Source organism: Molothrus ater, chromosome 10, assembly GCF_012460135.2.
Source record: "Molothrus ater isolate BHLD 08-10-18 breed brown headed cowbird chromosome 10, BPBGC_Mater_1.1, whole genome shotgun sequence".
In the NCBI taxonomy this organism is placed as follows: domain Eukaryota; kingdom Metazoa; phylum Chordata; class Aves; order Passeriformes; family Icteridae; genus Molothrus; species Molothrus ater.
Window position 1 is genome coordinate 1415908 of NC_050487.2, and position 18272 is coordinate 1434179.

The following is an 18272-nucleotide window of genomic DNA, read 5'->3' on the forward strand; positions in this document are numbered from 1 at the left end:
ATTCCCCATTCAATGGGTTATTACCAAAGCTGAATCTCCGAAAGGGTCACCAAACTGTGAAATGCAATGCTGTAAAAGTGAAGAATGCAGATAAACTGATATGCCACCTATTGGAAAATCTATTAAAAGGCTAACAGGACAGGCATTTAATTTCAGAATATAATAATCCAGTTATAGGTGGTTATCTGATAAGCAAGGGGTAATAGCTTCACATTGAAAGAGGACAGGTTTAGATTAAATAGTGAAATAAACTTTTCCTAATGAAGGTGGTGAGGAACAGGTTGCCCAGAGAAGCTGTGGATTCTCCATCCCTGGAAGTGTCCCAGGCCAGGTTGGATGGGCTTGGAGCAACCTGGGATAGAGGAAGGTGTCCCTGCCCATGGGAGTGGGATAGAATGAAATGATCTTTAAAGTGCCTTCCAACCCAACCCACACCATTCTGTGAAGCTTTATTAAGAAATTAATTATGCAATGGAACTTGAGAAGGAAAGATTTATTGCTTTGTTTCAGCTAAGCAGTTTCTATCCTAGTGTATTAGCCCCTCACTTCAGTCCAGATTTACACCTGCTCCTGCGGTGAAGGAGGACTAGAAATGTGCATATGGACAGGGGCAGAACCTTTCCTTGAGTGTTTGGGCTCTCTCTGAAACACAATCATGGGACAAAAGGAAATGCCTTTGCAGATGATCCTGTTGTCCTAAATATCTGATTTAGCACTTGCCCCTGCTGCTTCCAGTTTTGATTTCACCATCCCCCTTCTCACATGTCAGCTGGGGCAAGGTGACTCAGAAATGTCAGGTAAAAACATTTTGATCCCAACACAGAACTCTTGTCCAATACTATATAGGCTGTTGGATGCTGTGTTTCATTTGCTGTCTGAAAACTCCACAAATGTAATTCTACTTTTAGGAATATCCAGGGAGACATTTATTAATTTTCTCCTGCTCTTGGTTTTCTGGAACTGCTCTATTCTATGTTGTAATTTTTAAAAATAAATTGTATCTGGTAAAGAGAAACAGACTTTACAGCCATGGGAGAAAACAGAACATCTGCTTTATCATGTTATCACTGGCACAGTACAAATGATGCTCTGATCCTTGTTTCCTAGGCCTGACTTAGCAAAGTACATTGGCGAATAAATCGGATGTCTCTGCTCATCCTGTGCCTGACGCTTCCTAGTACTGAGTTCAGCTCTGGCACTGCATGTCTCTGAGCCCACCTACAGCATCAGGGAGTGCTTTGAGCAGCTGCTCATCACAGCTTGTAGGATGAAATTGGCACAAAGGCTAACTCAGACAGGAAAACCAGAAGATGCTGGATGAGATTAAAAAGTTGTCTGCATTTAGAAGATTTGTCATGATTAAAAGCTGGGGAGGAGGAGGGGTGGAATACTGCAACACTAAGACAAAAGCCATCAAATCAGAAAGCAAAACAGCTTGCTGCCAGGAATGGGGGCTGAAAGCTCAAACAGTTTTAACACTAAAATGAAATTCCAATGGAGCAGATCACTAAAACAAATTATTCCTTAAACATGGCAAGGCCAAAGCAGACTTTAAAGCCACTGAAAAAGGATGAAGAATTGTGTCTCTACATGATTAACCATGACTTTATACTTATTGCTGTTTTCCTACACAAACACTCGCTGTTGTCTCTGCCAAGAGTCCACATAATCACCACATTGTATTTTTATTCACAATAATCTCTTTGAAAAGGGAGGGGAAAGTCTTTCCATGTGGTTGGTTTTGTTTTAGGTGATTGGTTCTTTTTGTTTTCTTCTAGGTTAGGATTTTGGGCTTTTTCTATCATTCTTCTAATTACTTTTTCAGTCAAAGGTGTGACTAAATGCTGAGATGCTGACGTGCTGATGCCACATTTTGCCAGAAGTGCATATTTGCTTGCCAGAAAGGTCTCTTATGTACTCTAGTGAGCTGTTGTAATTTCAGGGCATTCCTTGTCTCAGTGACTTGAGAATTGGTTTTCCTATTGCAGTTTTAAAGTAATTTTGGACAGAAAAGATAGTTTGTCTTTCCCAGAAAATGCTGCAGAAAGGCTTAGGTACAAAATGACATGAAACCCACTGCTTGGTGAAGATTTTTGTACAACCTTACATATGGTACACACCTCTAGGGTCTCTATAAATGAGGAAAATCGAGATACTGAACAGCCTTTAGAAGGGCGTGTGCTCTTATGCCTAAAGTTAAGGTGAAGCTTAGGCACGAGACCCTCAAACCACAGGCACTGGCTGGAAAGCTGGTGACTTCCAAACCTCTGTGGCAGTTCCAGGATGTTTTTTTCAGGTGCTTTGAGTCCCTTCCTGCAAGCTGAAAGAGTGCAGCAACACTGCAGGGAGGCCTAACACAGCACAAGTGGGACTTCACTCTCTGCAGATGATACAGGGCCAGGAGATACCAGTGCTATGCTGAAGAATTTAATTGCAAGTTTGGCTTATCCTACTAGGCCTGAAAATATAATGTTCTTCAGGTTTAATACACACTATTTCCTGCAGCATTACTGCCTGCTGCTTTCAGCCAGGATCTCTGAAAAACTCTCAGCAAATAGATCATTGTTGAAGAGACTGGGTAAGTTGTTGAGTGGACAAGAGGTAACACAAGGAAGAGAAACAGGGAGAAAAAAGGAGTAAACACAATAGATGCAAAGCCAGCATGTGAAGTAGTCTGAGGTACAGCTTTTGAGCTTCTCTGGCATGAAATGCTCCCTTAGGACAAGCCTGTTCAGAGGCCATCATCTGCTGCATTCTCCGTGCCTGTGCTGTGCTCTGGCTGCGTGTTCCGCTGCCCTCTCTCTGCTGCAGGCAGGGCTGCACTGTGCCTGAAGCTCGGGGAACTGCCATGCTTGGCCAGAATACCACAGCACAGAGCAGGGAAGGGGAGGAAGTGATGGACTGGAAACTGAAAGCCAGAAAACTCCAGGAGTAAAGCAGAGGAATATTAGCTACTCCAGCTCCTTCATTTTTAAGTGTTTACGTCACCAGGCACATGAAGTTACAAATCCTCAAGTGCCTCATTTTTCTAATGAAGAGAAAAAAATTAAACAAGCACTGGCCTGGGATAGGGAGTTTACACCAATTTTGTACTCCAGCATTTATTAAAACTGGTGCCACGTAGCATTATGTATTCCCTTCCCCCACAGAAATTTATTTTATGTGAGGCACTGCTATAAAGTAAAAACACCTACAAAGTTGCTTCTTACAAATGCAACGTGTTCTTTGGCAGGTCAGTCCATGGGGAAGGACTAACTCAGCTGACAGGAAAGAGTTAAGGGCTTGAACCCACTAGCTTGTGTCTGGGCAGATTCCTCAGCCTCTGGCAATGGGCTCAGTATCATCCCTGCATGACAGGCACAGAGTAGCAGCACACCCCAAATCCAGTTTTTACTTGTAAATAGGAACACTGGTCGTGGTACTACCTTCAGCTTTACTTTAGCAGTTACTTCTGTTTACAGCATTGCTGATCTCAGGCACCTCATCTATTTTTGCTGAAGCTGCTTATTTTCTAAAACTGGCAGATTCTGAACCATATGTTACAGGTTTAAAGTTCTTAGAAAAACCTTAAAGAAAACTAACAATACAGTACAGCTTAAAGAGTACCCCTCTAGCCCACCCCCAAATCAATGTAGTGAAAGAATACAGAAAGGAGTGTAAGTCATGGTAAAATATCAAAAAACACAGTATGTCATTCTTCCCCTGCATGTAATTATGAAAAGGATATATCATTGTAGTAAAATCTAATAAGATCTAAAAGCTTGCTGGAACGCAACAGAAATGAAAACCACAAGTTGAATAAGCCACAGGTGACAAAGCTGGACCATCAAACCAGTACATAAGCCTTGGCAAAGAATCCAGTATTGCTTCACGTATTTCAAGTTTCAAATCAAACAAGACCACTGCCTCACTTCATCCAATATTTTCAACAACAAAATCACTGAACTTCACCATATTGGCCTTATTTGAGTCCCACTTTCCCTTCTAGGAAAGCACCTTGTATTGTCTGGCAGACATTAGGGGTCTGTGATTCATTAAATTCCTCAGTTCTGAAAATGTTTATCTTCCTAAGTATTAACCAGTTGCATCCCATTTTAATTTTTTTTTGAGAGAGATTTAGGTCACTTAATTGAAAAACGTGTTTTATTCCACCTTTAAAAAGGTAATGCAGACTGTTACTTCAGAAAGCAATAGGATAAAAACCTTTATTGTTCCACCTTTGAAAGAGTTCATTTTCTATGGGTATGAATTTTTGTAACATAATTTTGTTACATTAGAAACTTCAGCTCCTTAGAGGCTTAATGTGGAGTAGCAAAAAAACCTTCAAAACCAATTCAATCCCATGTCTTCAAGTAAGATACCACTTGGGCACAAGGAATCTCTAGGATTAGAATCAGTTAAGATCTTCCACCTCCTCCCTTTCCTGTGTTCTTTGTCCTCATTTCATGCCAAGCTTTCACCAGTGGTTCTCTGTTCTTCCATATGAGCTCGTGGCCATAAGTCACATACCACCTGGGAAAGAAAGCCATAGTTAAAGTTAACTGTGACATCCCTCTGCACCTGAGGGAAAACAGGCTGAGCCTGAAAGCAAGGAAATAGTGTAGGAGACAAGATAAACTAAGGCACAAAGAATAACATGCTTGGAAAACAGCAGGTAAGCCACTCATTCTCTTGACTGCAAACAGTTAACTTTGTTGCTCTTATTTGTCTCAGTCCTGAGAACAAACGGTTTCCCTGCCTTTAATTTCAAGCTGTTGTGATTTCCACTTAGAAAGGCATTAAAAATATCTCCATATAAAAGACTGTTAAAATAGTTGTGTTGCTTGTGCTGATCCTTACTGACAATACCAAGGAAAAGTGTTCTTTCTTCTCCTATATAAATACAACTGCCCCATAAAGAACCACGTTCCATTCAAAATGAATTTTCTTCTATTTGCACCTAAAGATTAATCTATCAAAGTGCTCTAGCTTTGTTTATATTCACAGACAATTATATATGCTAATACATGAATATCAACATAAGTGATTAGCAATGGAGGTTATGGAGGAGAGGCATGAGGGGAAGCAACCACATGGAAATAGGTTGAAGGTTCTCTCCCAAGCCCAACTCCACACCTGAATCCTGAGGAACAAAAGCACTTTTCTGTGAGCCAGGAGCCAGTGAACTGGCCATCCCTTTAAATCAGACAGCTGCTTTCTAAACTGGGAGGCAATGTATAGAAAATACTTTGGCCATTCAACATAGGTCCTAAATAAGTGAAGGCCCTTTCTCTTTTAGGATGAAGTGATCAAAATCATCACTGAGCAGAACAAACAGGTAAAAATATGTAGGTGAGGAAAGCAAGAAACTGCCAACTCCAGACCATTTTTACTGCAACTGCTATCTTCTTTTAATATGTGAATGTGCCTTACCAATGCAGACTGTTCTTCCTCACAATGAACAAGCTGATTCACACCCATCAGGACAGAAAGCAGTTCTGAATCAGCAAGACTACATCAGATGCATTTGTGATACCAGAAAAGGAGGCTGTACAGCACACAGCTTACTGACACCAAAGCCAAGAAATAGGGAACTATTTGGTCTACAAGCTGGTTTGCCTTTAAGTCTGGCCTAGTGAAATCTCAGGTAGCCTTTTCAAATGCCTACATAAAATATTAAAAAATGCACTTAGCAATAGGTCTGCAATTGGGTAGAAGGGGAAAAATTCAACGTAGTTCAAACATGGAACAATACAGAACTGTTTCCTACAAACTTGTTTCTAGTAGTTCTTACTAATTAGGAAGAACTAATTTACTAATTTGTCCCCACAAAGGCAATACAGCAACACTGAGAAAACTGCAGTAGAGGCTGCTCAAAAGAATCTGGCCAGAGCTTTAATTAACTCTGTAGCTCTCTGTATATTCGCAATTAGAGGAAAAACACTGATACAAAGACATTTTTTTAGCTCTTTAAAGTTATTTTAATTTGTCTATTCTGTGTTTTCTGGGAATCTTTTCTGCCCTGTGACTCTCTTCAATGTGCTGGCAAGTGCAGGACAGAAACAGCCAGCCCAGGTTACAGGGCCACCTGACATTTAATCCATGATTCTATGGCAGCTCAGTTCAATTCTTGAAGCTCATCAGTTAACAATGTTTTCCACAAAAATTTACAGCACTAGAAGGGTAACAGTGAGTTGTACTCATTGCTAGTTAAGACAACTTTACAGAAAAAACCCCACACTTCAGCAATATAGGAAGAGAGAAAAACACAGGATTAAATTAAATACAAAACAGAGTTAGTAAATACAGACTTACATTCCAAAGAGAGCTCCCCCAAGGTGTGCAGCATGGTCAAAAAGTCTCCAGCCTAAAACAAGCCCTGCAGTGTCAAATGCAATTATGGCTTTTAAAGCCTAGAAATGAGAGAACATGGAATGGACAGGATCAGTCACAGCACAAAATGGCCAATGATAACAGTTTTCTATTCTAGCACAGAGCAAGAATTTGGAATCAAAAACATCCTATAGATTTTATATCAAAGAAATTACTGTAGAAAAGTTGTTTTAAAACAAGAGACTCAGTCTCCAACTGTATTGTGCTGTCAAAATACAGATGTGAGCAGCTACAGAATAGTGCAGGGTGGGAATGTGTCCTTTTTGAACACTCAGTCTCTTCCAATCTTCATTTCTAAAGCTACAAATACATTCCAAACTAAGGTCAGGAGGAAACAAAAATTACTTGAAAGAGTACATGCTATAAAAGACACCACAAAATATGTAATTGCAATATTCTCATTCTCTAATTCTGATGTAGCTTAGATTTATGTGCATCTGTGCTCCTGAACACAACTCTCTAGTGGATGGAACACGGGGGGCAGCATTCCTGTTATCTTTGTCTGATATGAACATCTGTTGGAAGGCAGAAAATCAGGATTGCAGTGAACAACTCCACAGCAGAGCAGCATGAGCTGCTGGTGTACCATCTTCAGGAGACACAAGGCACCATAGCTGTCTACAGACAACAGTTTTACTAAATGCCTCATTTCATAAAGACTGACAGATTTAACGCAAGGATGAAATGGTACTTTAGGCAGGATTTCTTTCCTTAAGCCTAAGGGTTAGAATAGAAGCTCCATTGCTACACTGGCTTGTTTCATTTGAAAGCTCATCACAGTACAGGTAAGGCAGATTAAAGAACTCTGTAAAGTTTAGATAAACAATTATACAATTTTATAGTTGGGCCAAAATCATTCCAATGCTTCTACTGCAATAGCTGATATTGCTCCTGTTTTGCAGTGAGCACTTGCTCATGGCAGTGCTCTCTGTGCCTCTGCCTATATTTCCACCCTGGCCACCTTTTAAAGAAAGATGCAGTTAAAGGGTAGCATGCTAAAAACCCCAGGTCAGCCCAAGCAGAAGTGCAAGAAAAACATGAAAGCTACATCTAAGAATGTTTGTTCAAATCTATAAGCTTCACTTACAAAGAGTATTAAATCTCATGATCTTGGAATGACCTGGCTTAACTGCTTTAAGCAGTAAAACACCTTTAAGTAGTGGACCAAACATGATTAACTTATTAAAGCAAGTTGAGATATACATGAGAAGCTTTTCTTAAATGTGGCAGTGGATGTGCATAAAACAACTTCATGAAACAGAAAAAATAGGAGTCCTAGTACTACACACAAAGACAAGTCTTAGTAGCCTACTTCTAATTCCAAAAGTGTTCCTGAAAGTATCAAAAGATGATATGGGAAGGCAAATGTTCCTCCAGGGCTGGAATATAATCTCAAGAAGCAAAATTCTGTGTTTCCCATCTTGATAATTTTTAATTTAAAGACCACATACCAGTTTTACAGCAGCCTGTTTCAAGTGCTGCTATAAAAACACCACCCATCAGAAAGAAGAGGATGTGTATGTAGGGTGTATGTAGGTTCCTCAGACAGGTGAACCTGACTCCCTCCCAGCTTCTTTCACTTCTTGGGATTAGATCTGAAACAGACCCATGGAGGATGGAATTTAGGATAATTCTGAATTCACCACACTCCGCTGTAATGACTCTGCTAGGCTGCACCAATTCTGAATTGATCCCTGTGACTTCTATGACCCCTCTTCTCTTTCAAAATAACTTTAACAGCTTAGAAACACAGAGGAAGAGGACACATGGTCAGATACTGAGGCGGTAGGGGGAAAATGTTTTAAGAGTAGCATTTCTTTGAAGTTCAAAGGCACTTACACTTCCTGCTGTAAATGTGAACATTGGAAGAAGTATGATGGCCAGTTTTGCCTCTGGCATCTTCGTACACACGGCTGCAAGGACAGTCATTATAGCTCCTGACTGGAAACACAGGAAAATACATCAAAGCAAGCTAAGATGTTACATAAGGGATAACATATTTTTCTGCATGTGAACCTGTTTTCCTTTTAGCTTTTATTTTCAAATGCAGCCCTGTGGTAAAACTCAAAGTACGTCATCTTTTGTCACCACAGAAAAGTTCCAAATAAAAATAAAACAACACACCACTATTTATTTCAATATCTGGAATTTTAAATACTGGCGAAAAACATCCTTCAAATCCTCTAACATAATTAAGAAACACCCACTCCTAAATTTAAGATGATGATTTCTGGAAATGTTCTGTTTCCCAAGTAAACCCTAGAAATCTAAAATTTATTAATCAAGCATAGACACATCTGATGAAGCAAAATCATTCTGAAGCTTGTAAAAAACCAATAAAAATAATAGATGGACAGGAACAAAAACCTTTTGTCAATGAAACAAGTAATTCCCTGGACTGTACTAAATTGACCATGGGGTTTTGTATCCCTGAAATAATCTCAGTGGAAAAGCTCTGAATGCAGTAAACCAATGCAATGTGTGGTAATTTCAGTAAGTTCAGATCAGTAAGACCAAGGGAAAGTCATTTGCTCCAGATATAATTCATTCATAAGACAAAGGGACAATACACATACAGCATTTGCAAAAGTTCTAACTTTAGCACAGCTAAAGAGTTTTTCATTCTAACAGAATAATGAGAATCTGACTTTGGGCTTTTATCAAAATTATTCAGTTTAGTAAGTTAAGCCTTTAAAACCTGGCAAATGCCTAGGTTAACCTCAAATGCAAGGTAAGTGTTTTAAAACATTCTACTACTAAAAACACTTGGAAAGAACTGGCAGCTACAGAAGCTCCTCAGCCTGCCTCATATTGTTCATCGTGTGAGATTTTTGGCAGGAGTGCTGCCCTTCCTGCACAGCATGCCCTACAACTTCCACTGGGATCACATGCTGAGTTTGATTGTCTGATTACATTATCTCTTTCCAAAGTATTCTATTTTTAATTAGAGAAGACTGCTACACAATTACGAAATACCATTTTTGCAATAAAAAGTTACATAACTGATCTGCTCAGGGACAAGAGCTCCTGCTGTTCAGGACTCACTTACAACCCTCAGCACTAAGTGGTGTTAGTTCTGGGCAGCTGCTGCAGCAGAGGGAACATATCTGAAGAACAGGCAAGTTGTTGCACAGGAGAACCAGTTCAGGAGAACCAGTTTGTACCTGGTTACTTGATTGTGATAAACCTCTCTAGTTTCCATTACCCCAAATGTACTCTTGGCTTTTAAAGAGGTGAAAGAATAGAGCAGGCTTTCAAATTGGCTTCAAAGATCATGATCAGTCTCTCATATTCCAAGATACTTACAGCTCCAAGGGATGGTTCAAACCTTCCCGTGGCCATTTTAGCGACGTAACTGACAAAAGTGGAGATAACCCCTGAAAAAGAGAAATTACTACTGGAAATCATGGCAGTAAGGCAGACCAGCATCAGAAAGTACAAATTAACTGTCATCTCTTGTCACAAAAATTCCAAGAGACTGTATTAACAGCTGTTTTATTTAGGTAGTAAAGCAGGAATTAAAACCAGATACAGTTTTATATTTCAAAGCCCAGTATCTTAAACCCACCAAAAATCTGTATGACAGCAAAGTAGTACTGCCTTTAGTATAAAGCAATGTGTGGGACTGAACAATGGCCATCTGTCACCATATATCTATTAACCAAGCACACATTTTACTTGTATGAACACATATTTATATTTTTTAAGTGTTGTAAATATATATATTTAACATTACCAGCAGAAAGATACACTGCAATGAACTGCTCACATCCCAGAAGAGAGACAATGCTGCTGGAAAAGCTCCATAGAACATACATATTTGCTGCCATGTGGAAGAGAGAGAAGTGACTAAACGTAGAGAGCAGCATGGGAGAACACAGGGCTCCTGCAAAAGAGAAAAGCAATGCACATGAAGTCATTTAATTTGCTTCAACTTACACATCATGTAGACTAGAAATCTATCAAGAGACACTATAGGATAATTATGCCTAGAATCTCAAATATAGGAAGTAAACCCAGCAATGGAACAAATTTCAAATTCCAAGCAATGCCTTTTGCAAAGGAAGAACATATACCCCAAAGATCTGCAAGTTGTAATAATAATCTTAGTTACCTATTGGGGATTGTTTCATAGAAAACATTGTGACCTATGTCCTATGCTTTGAAAAAGAAAAAAGGTATTTCATTTATTTATTTATACGGTGAAAAAAGGTATTTCATTTATTTATATATACATGAGCAGCCATATGAAATGAATTTGCAACAAAGATGAACTCAGAGACAAAACAGTTTTCCTCTTTGAAAATGCTACCAGCTCTCCTCACTGAAACAGCAGCCTTGAAAATGCAAACAAGCCAATTAGCAGGTTTGAAGGTCAACATTATTTAAAACAGGAGAGTTTGGGGTGACATGCTCAGATCTGGGTAGCAGATATCTTTAGCTTTGGAGTGTGTGGGGGAACTGGCTGAGTTTCCACTTTTTCAGCAGAAATTAAGATGTAGCAGGAAGTACCTTCCAAACATGTTTGTCTCCTTGTCCTTTTAATTCTTTTCTCTACTGTAGAAATGAAACTCCATTTTTCTGCCATTAAATATTACTAATTTTTTTTTCCTAGGTTAATATCTTCAGCACATTTCACACACAGTGAAAGCCAAGTTGGTGCTTGGGTTTGTTTGGGTTTTCCTAATGTGACTGAAAGCACAGCTTTGAAGCAAGGACTCTGTACACAACCTACAGACTAATCCTTGTCTACTGATGAAAGCATGCATGCACATGACTGATGATGGCTCTGTCTGCATCCCACAGAACATTACAGGGGGGAAATAATCACATTTGAGTCTAGTTTATGAATGGCATTATGTAGTACAGCTTATTTTCCTCCTTCACTGAGTGGCTTGATTTGCACTCTGTCCAAGAAAGCAGTTTGGCTGATGTCACTGGGAGAAGCACCTCTCACCTTTATTCAGGCAGGAGCTGCATCCCACTGCATGCAGGAAAAGGCCAGAGAGCAAGCAACAGTTCTGATGTTACAATATTTAGAAAAGCACCAGTTGTGTTTGTTTTAAAAAATCAGATCCATTACTCCTAACATTGTTCCCCTCAAACCATTTCCTGCCTAGATGGAATAATGTGTTTGAGCAGGACTGAGATTGCTTGTGGGTGATGGAGCTCTCAGTAAGCCACGTGCCACCTGAGCCTTCTGCAGTATCATCAGAGGTTCTGTTACATCTCTGTGTAGGAAAGGCACCCAAATTATTGTTCACTTACTGGAGGATGGATTGGAGGTGAAATATGTAAACATAAACCGTCGCATGCCAGGCAGTCTCCACAAACAGAACACAAAGACATTTGCAGCTATGATACCTATCAAGAGGGGAAAAGAAAGTATAAAAGCAAATTACCAATGTAATACACCATAATGCTTACTGAAAGCAAGTATTTAAAAAGACAGCTTGTAGAATTGTACTTTTTCTTCACAATTCCATTAAAAGCAATATCCACTTCTTACTTTGTACACAGTTTAGAAAAAGCAATGAAAAACATTGAAAGCTACATTTATATAGTGGAAGTCTTTCAGAAATATGACATTTAATTGCAACTGTTCTAACACACAGTGTAATGAATCCAACAGTCCCCAAAGATCTGTGCTGGGAAGGTTCAAGCTATGGTTTCAAACTGCTATATTCTATTGCAGAATCAATGAAAAAGGAGCCAGCTAAGAGGTCCCATTTCCTGCCCCTCTTGCTATTTATTTCCAAATGCCACTGATCTACTGCACAGTTGCATTTAACTGCACAAGAGGAGAACACTGGGGGAACCATACAAATACACAGTACATATCCTGTCCATTTCTGGAGGGGGCTTGGCTTTAAGAAAACTGCAAAGTTGAATCGGCTTTGTGACCTTTGGGAGACAGCAAACACACAGCTTTTTACTTCACAGATGTTATTGCTATCTTACTTTACTTTGAATAGGAGTGTAAATTATTGGAAACATAATGAAAATGTATTATTTCTTGTTTAAAGTGCCTTCTCTATTTCTGTCCAAACATTTAGGTATTTAAAATGTTTTATAATACCTGGAAACATGAAAGGTGAAACAACTTAAATGGCATTTAAGTAACCTTACACTAACAACCTGCTAATACAGATTCAGTATTAGCAGGTTAATGTAGAATATATAGCAGGAGATAGGGCTCAGCTATTGGATTTGAATCAAGCTCTCATCAATTCTGTTTCACACATTACATTTATCTCAGGAATTTGGCATTAGGCTAACCAATCAAAACTACATTATAACCAAAGGAAAGCTCAAAGGTTAATTTTTTGCTACTTTTCATGTCATACTGCAAATATGTAACTATTAGGGAATTTTTAATTCCCACATTTCAGGTGGGAAATTCCACCATATAGGTGGAATATATCCACCTATTTCTTCTAAAAGCATTTGCTGTTTTTCATAACTCGTGAGCAAAATATTGCTGGGGGAGGATTCTACTTAATCCTCCACACTCTCTCACACAGGGACTTTTTTAAGGCATACAAAAAATAGTTTGTGAGAAGGAGTGGTAGCAGAAATAGTGTATGTGCAGGTGTAAATTTCCACATGCTTTGTGCCCAACAACCTAAACACGGTATGAAAGCCATCTGTTTTAATATACTGTACCTGTTTGCCATATTTCTCTTCCTGTGAATGTCTAATACTTGTAAGCTAACACAAACCTGTCACAGTCCGCTGACCCTCAGTCAGGTTATTCCACCAGCTGTTAACCTGGAACAGAATTGTGGTCCATCAATGCCACCATGAAGCACTTGCAATTTCAAAAACAGCCAGGTAAAGCTTATACATTTTTAAGAATGGAAAGCATTTGTTTGAAATCTGTGAAGTAAATTGGTTTCAATTTTTTTTTACTTCTGATTGCTTTAGCTTTTCAAGTTGACATTTCCTTACTGAAGAACAGCTATCTACCCTCCTTTTCATGAAATACCCCAATATGGATGAAGAGGTCCTCCAAAAAGAATGGGGTTATATCCTTTTGCACTACTCCAGTGGGTTTACCCTGCTTGCATTAAACAAAGATCTAGCCCATAATGCTGACTTTAGCAGATTAGCCAAAGTTAGCATAAATCCTGCCTCGACTAAGCCTCACCCTAATGCTGTCTAACATCACACCACCCACCTTTGAGTGATTCCACTTTTGTGCCAGGATCACTTTTGCAGAGGTGGCTCACAAGATGTGGAATCCATTCCCCCTTGCGTCCAGTTCACCCAGCCCTCCTCCAAGTTTAAAACCCCTGAAAAAGTTTATTTTGAGTGCAGTCAGCCCACAGACAAATTGCACCCCCCTTTCCCTTCCTCAGCTTTTGTAATCATTTTGGACATATATTTTGTTGCTACCTCAATAACCTTCCAACCATATTGATGGGGACAATGTCATAAAAATTATCTGCAGGTTGGAGGCAGGGGATGTAATGATGTACAAAAGAAAGTATTCACTGTTTGATATCAAAGTATCAACTTCATTGCATTTTTTGTTTAATTATCTGGCAGAGGATAGTCTCCAGTATAAGAACACAGAACAGATATGATTTTTCTAAAATACAAGGATTATATGCCCTCAGAAACAACGGGGGAATCCTGAACTCTTAGAAATAGAACTTACCCGTTGAAGATGGGGATTGGGAGTTTAAGCCTATTAACAACAGTGCAGTTTAGTTTTCTTTTTTGGATAGCTAATCACCAGATCTTCCCCTTCAGATTTTGAAGGAAAACAAAAGTGTAAAGACATAATTATTTTAAAATATTAAGTGCTGATCATAATCTCCCCTGCAGTTCATATACACCAAGCTTGAAAGTCTGCTGGGATAAAGGTAATTTTCTTTCTAGCAGCTTATACATGGCTCTGTGGTTTGGATTTTTGACCAAGACAGTACTGGGAACACACTAATGTTCTACATTCTGGTGAATGTAGAACATCATCAGCACAACATTTGCATAACATCAAGATCTTCTGCATTTCTCACTCTGCAGCTGCAGGTTGCAACAAGTTGGAAGGGGACACAACCAAGCAGGTGATCTGAACTAACCAGAGATATTCCCACCAAATAATGGCATCCCCCCCAAAAGAGGGGACTTCAGGAGCTTTAACATATTTTTCTCATGAACTGGTTGGGCACTGGTCTTTCCACAGGAGATTGTGAGTGACTACCTATGCATCACTTGTTTTCTTCTCTCTTCTCATACTTACTGAACAATTTTTTGGTGATTGTTTTATCTTTACCCCCAAAAGTTTTCTTGCTTTTCTTCTTCTCCCAGCCCACTGGGGGTTTGTGGGGGCCATGAGCAAGGAGCCCCATGGAGCTCTGCTGCCCACCAGGGTTATCCCACATGCCCATTTCCACAGCAGTGCTGGTGTGCACCATGCACATCAGAAAATCAGCTCCTGTGTGTCCCAGGACCCCGAGCCTCTCCAGCTCCATGCTCAGCCCTACTTCCCTTAGACCAGGAGACCTGAACGAGTACCAAGCCTGGCCTATCACAAGCCAGTAGTAACCTTGAAACAAATGCAAACATACATGAATGTTTAGGTGAGGTTAAAGTATACTTAATTAAAAACTAAATGACTGATATTTTTGGGATGCCAACTAAATTTATGACAAATCTTGCAGCAGTTATTTTGTTCTTGCTGCCCAAACTTAAAAGTACTTGTGTGGAAATGTCAGCTCTTAAAGTAAAAAAGCCCTCTAAAACCTTGTATTTTTAAGGGTTTAGAGGCTGAAAATATGCATTTCAGAAGGCAGAGAACTGAAAAGCCTTAAGCATAAGACTGAGAATTTAATCTAGTTCTGTCCTCTGAGAATTCATGTTCACTTTTGAGAGCACTTAAGATGAAGCAAGAACATTTGTTGGGGAGTTTTTATGGTGGAAAAGCAAACGGTACCTAGTTTAGATGAACAAATTCCTACTACTGACCTCTCCTTCCTGCAGTTCTGGGTGAAGACGGTATTTTTCTCCATCTTTCCACTATAACCTTCACAGTGATATTGAGTTACAGTTTTCTAGAACTAATTCTATCAGTTTTCCTTGCACGTCAACTTATCCACTGTAATTTTTTGAGAAGCCAATATTTCTGCAAGTTCCAAATCAGAAAAGCCAGGACAAGTACGTGTTGTACAGACGATGCTCACACCGGAGGAGAGCTGAAGCTGTGCCTCGCAGGGCTCCACCCCTGTGCGAGCATCCCGGCTCTGCGTACCTGCTTTCTGAAGTCGCCTCTCTTCTGCGGCCGCATTTTATCCATCCAGTCTGCTCGAGCCTCCTCAAAGTAGGTCTGGACGCGCGACTTGAGCGACTCATACTGCCAGATGGCGGCGGAGCCGAAGGCCGAGCCTGTGAACTGGGGATACCGGACAAGGCTCAGTGCCTGCCCCAGGCCCGGCCGGGGCACCCCGGGCAATGCCGCACCCCCAGCACGGCAATGGGACCTGCGGCACCACGGGACTCACAGCACGGCACAGCCCTTACGGCTGGAAAACACCTTGAAGAGCATGAGTCCAAATGTCAGCACCACCACTGAGTTCACCATGTCCTCGAGTACATCCACGTGTTTTTTAAACACTTTCAGCGATGGGGACTCCACCACTGCTCTCGGCAGCCTGTTTCAAAGCTTTGCAACCCCTTCTGTTTGTTTTTTTTTTTTTTTCCCCTTAACATCTAATCTAAATCTCTCCTTGTGCATCTTCAGGCCATTTCCTCAGGTTTACTGGATGTTCAGTGTCATGAGATGATGCTTTATCAAAAACGCTCACAAACAAAACTGGTCAGTGAAATTACTAAGATCACCGAAATGGAATGGAACTGGGATACCTTTACGGTATTTCCATTGATTTAGCTGAAGTTACTTTGTATTAGCTCATTATAACGCTACAGTATTTGGCCAAGAATCTTGCGTTAACTTTGAGGGACTGAGAAGCCAAGCCCAGGGGGGAAGCATTCCCCTGAGACAGATGGAATATGCTCATTACCGACCCGCTCTCCGCAGCCGTGCACAGCACCCGGCCCAGGAGCCACTTACCCCTACGGCGAACAGGAGCGGCTTCACCAGGCGGCGCGGCGAGGGGCGGCCGGCGGCGGCGGTGGGTGACGGCGGGCAGAGGCTGCGCCGGGGCAGCGGCGGGCCGGGCCGCGCTTCGGCGGCGGCTGCCGGGGGCTCCTCGGGCCGCGGCCGCGCCCGGCGGAAACCCCGCCGCGGCTGCAGCAGCAGCAGCGCCAACCTGCGGGGCAAACATGGGAACCGTCAGCACCGCCCGCCCCAGCCGCCTGTGCCCTCCCTGACCCTCCCTGTCCCTTGCCGTGCCGGCGGTACCTGTGCGGGCACGGACCCCCGGCGCGGGCCCAGCACCGCCACGCCATGTTGGCGCCTGCCCGAGCGCTTCCGGGGCAACCGGGCGACATCTTCCCGCCGATGGCGGGCGAGCCGCTCGGTCACCGCATGGCAAAGGGCGGGCGCGCCTCCCCGCGGCTCCTGGGCCGCTCCGCACGGCAGGTGGATGGGTGCCCGTACAGCTCACGGTGCCGCCGCCGGGGCTCGGCGGGCAGCGCCGCCGGGTCGGAGCCTCTTCGGGGCCGCCATGCCGGGTGGGTGGTGCCTGCTCCGCCGCCATGATGAGCGTGGCAGCGCCTTCACCGCCGCGGCCCCCTTGGTGGGCAGGGCTAGCCCGTGAGGCCGGGGGGTGCCGAGGTTTCACAGAACCAAATATGCTGTGTTGGACGGGACCCACAAGGATCATCGAGTCCAGCTGCTGGCTCCGCACAGGACCATCCCTAAGAATCCCACCGTGTACCCCTGAGTGTTGTCCAAATGCTCCTTGAACTCTGTCAGGCGTGGTTATGTGGCTACTTCCTCGGGGAGCCTATTCCAGTGCCCAGCCACCCTCTGAATGAAGAACCTTTCTCTCTAATAGCCAACCTAAACCTGCCCTGACACAATTTCAGGCCATTCCCTCGGGTCCTGTCATCGGTCACCACTCAGTGCCTGCCCGTCCTCTTCCCCTCACGAGGAAGTTGCCATGAGGTCTCCTCCAGGCTGAACAGACCAAGTGTCCTCAGCCTCTTCTCATATGGCTTCTCAAGGCTCTTCTCCATCCTTGTGGCCCTCCTGTGGACACTCTGGAGTAGCTTAATATAATTTTAATATTGTGGTGCCCAAAACCCCTCAGGACTCGAGGTGAGGCCATCTCTGAGCAGAGCAGACCAGAACAATCCACACCAATGACGATGCTCTGCCTGCTGACCCCCAGGACACAGTTGGCCCACCGTGGTTGCCAGGGCACTGCTGATTCATATTCAACTTGCCACTGACCATGAGCCCCAGGTCCTTTTCTGTGACACTGCTTTCCAGGGTCTTGTTCCCCAGTTTGTAGGTACAAATATATACATTGGGGTTGTCCCATCCCAGGTGCAGAATCCAGCACTTTCCCATTTTAAGCCTCACACAGCTGGTGATTGCCCAGCCCTCTGATTTATCAGGGGCTCTCTGCAGGGCTGATTTATTGAACTGCCCTCTAGAAGCCTTATGGAATAGGCAGAGCTTGTTTCTTCCTAGCCTGCAGCAGCCCAGGAGGTGAGGTGGAGACTGGAGCTGCTGCCTCAGCATTGCCTTGCTCCATGTGTGGGTCCACATCACCTTGCCACACCTCAGCACCTTCCCTCCCCAGGCTCCTCTGCCCTGCCCCACCTCACTTCACCCCACCCCACCCCACCTTACCTTACCTTACCTCGCCTCACCTCACCACTGGGCTGCTCCAGCAAAGGGCTGCTGGGTGACCAGATTCCCACCCCACCAGCTCCTTCAGGTCTCTTCCCTGTATCTGTATCAAGAATAGTTTAGCCAGCAGGAC

At 42.5% G+C, this 18272-nt stretch overlaps 1 protein-coding gene across 1 annotated transcript; it reads right to left on the reverse strand.

Annotated features, from left to right (window-relative positions):
* Positions 1 to 4125: 4125 nt before the first annotated feature.
* Positions 4126 to 16800, reverse strand: PARL (presenilin associated rhomboid like). Its single transcript, XM_036388981.1, has 10 exons — positions 16739 to 16800; positions 16448 to 16646; positions 15629 to 15769; positions 13095 to 13143; positions 11641 to 11736; positions 10109 to 10258; positions 9679 to 9749; positions 8212 to 8313; positions 6295 to 6392; positions 4126 to 4512 (listed from the first exon to the last, which is right to left on the reverse strand). Exons 1-10 carry the CDS (start codon positions 16783 to 16785, stop codon positions 4398 to 4400), a joined length of 1068 nt encoding a protein of 355 aa, XP_036244874.1. The 5' UTR covers positions 16786 to 16800; the 3' UTR covers positions 4126 to 4397.
* Positions 16801 to 18272: the final 1472 nt, after the last annotated feature.

Coding starts and splice junctions, on each gene's coding strand:
- PARL (XM_036388981.1), bottom strand. CDS start 16,785: ATGGCGTGGCGGTGCTGGGCCCGCGCCGGGGGTCCGTGCCCGCACAG. Junction 15,770..16,447: donor CGCTCCTGTTCGCCGTAGGG/GTAAGTGGCTCC, acceptor CGGTATCCCCAG/TTCACAGGCTCGGCCTTCGG. Junction 9,750..10,108: donor TGCAGTGTATCTTTCTGCTG/GTAATGTTAAAT, acceptor TCTCTTTTTCAG/GGGTTATCTCCACTTTTGTC.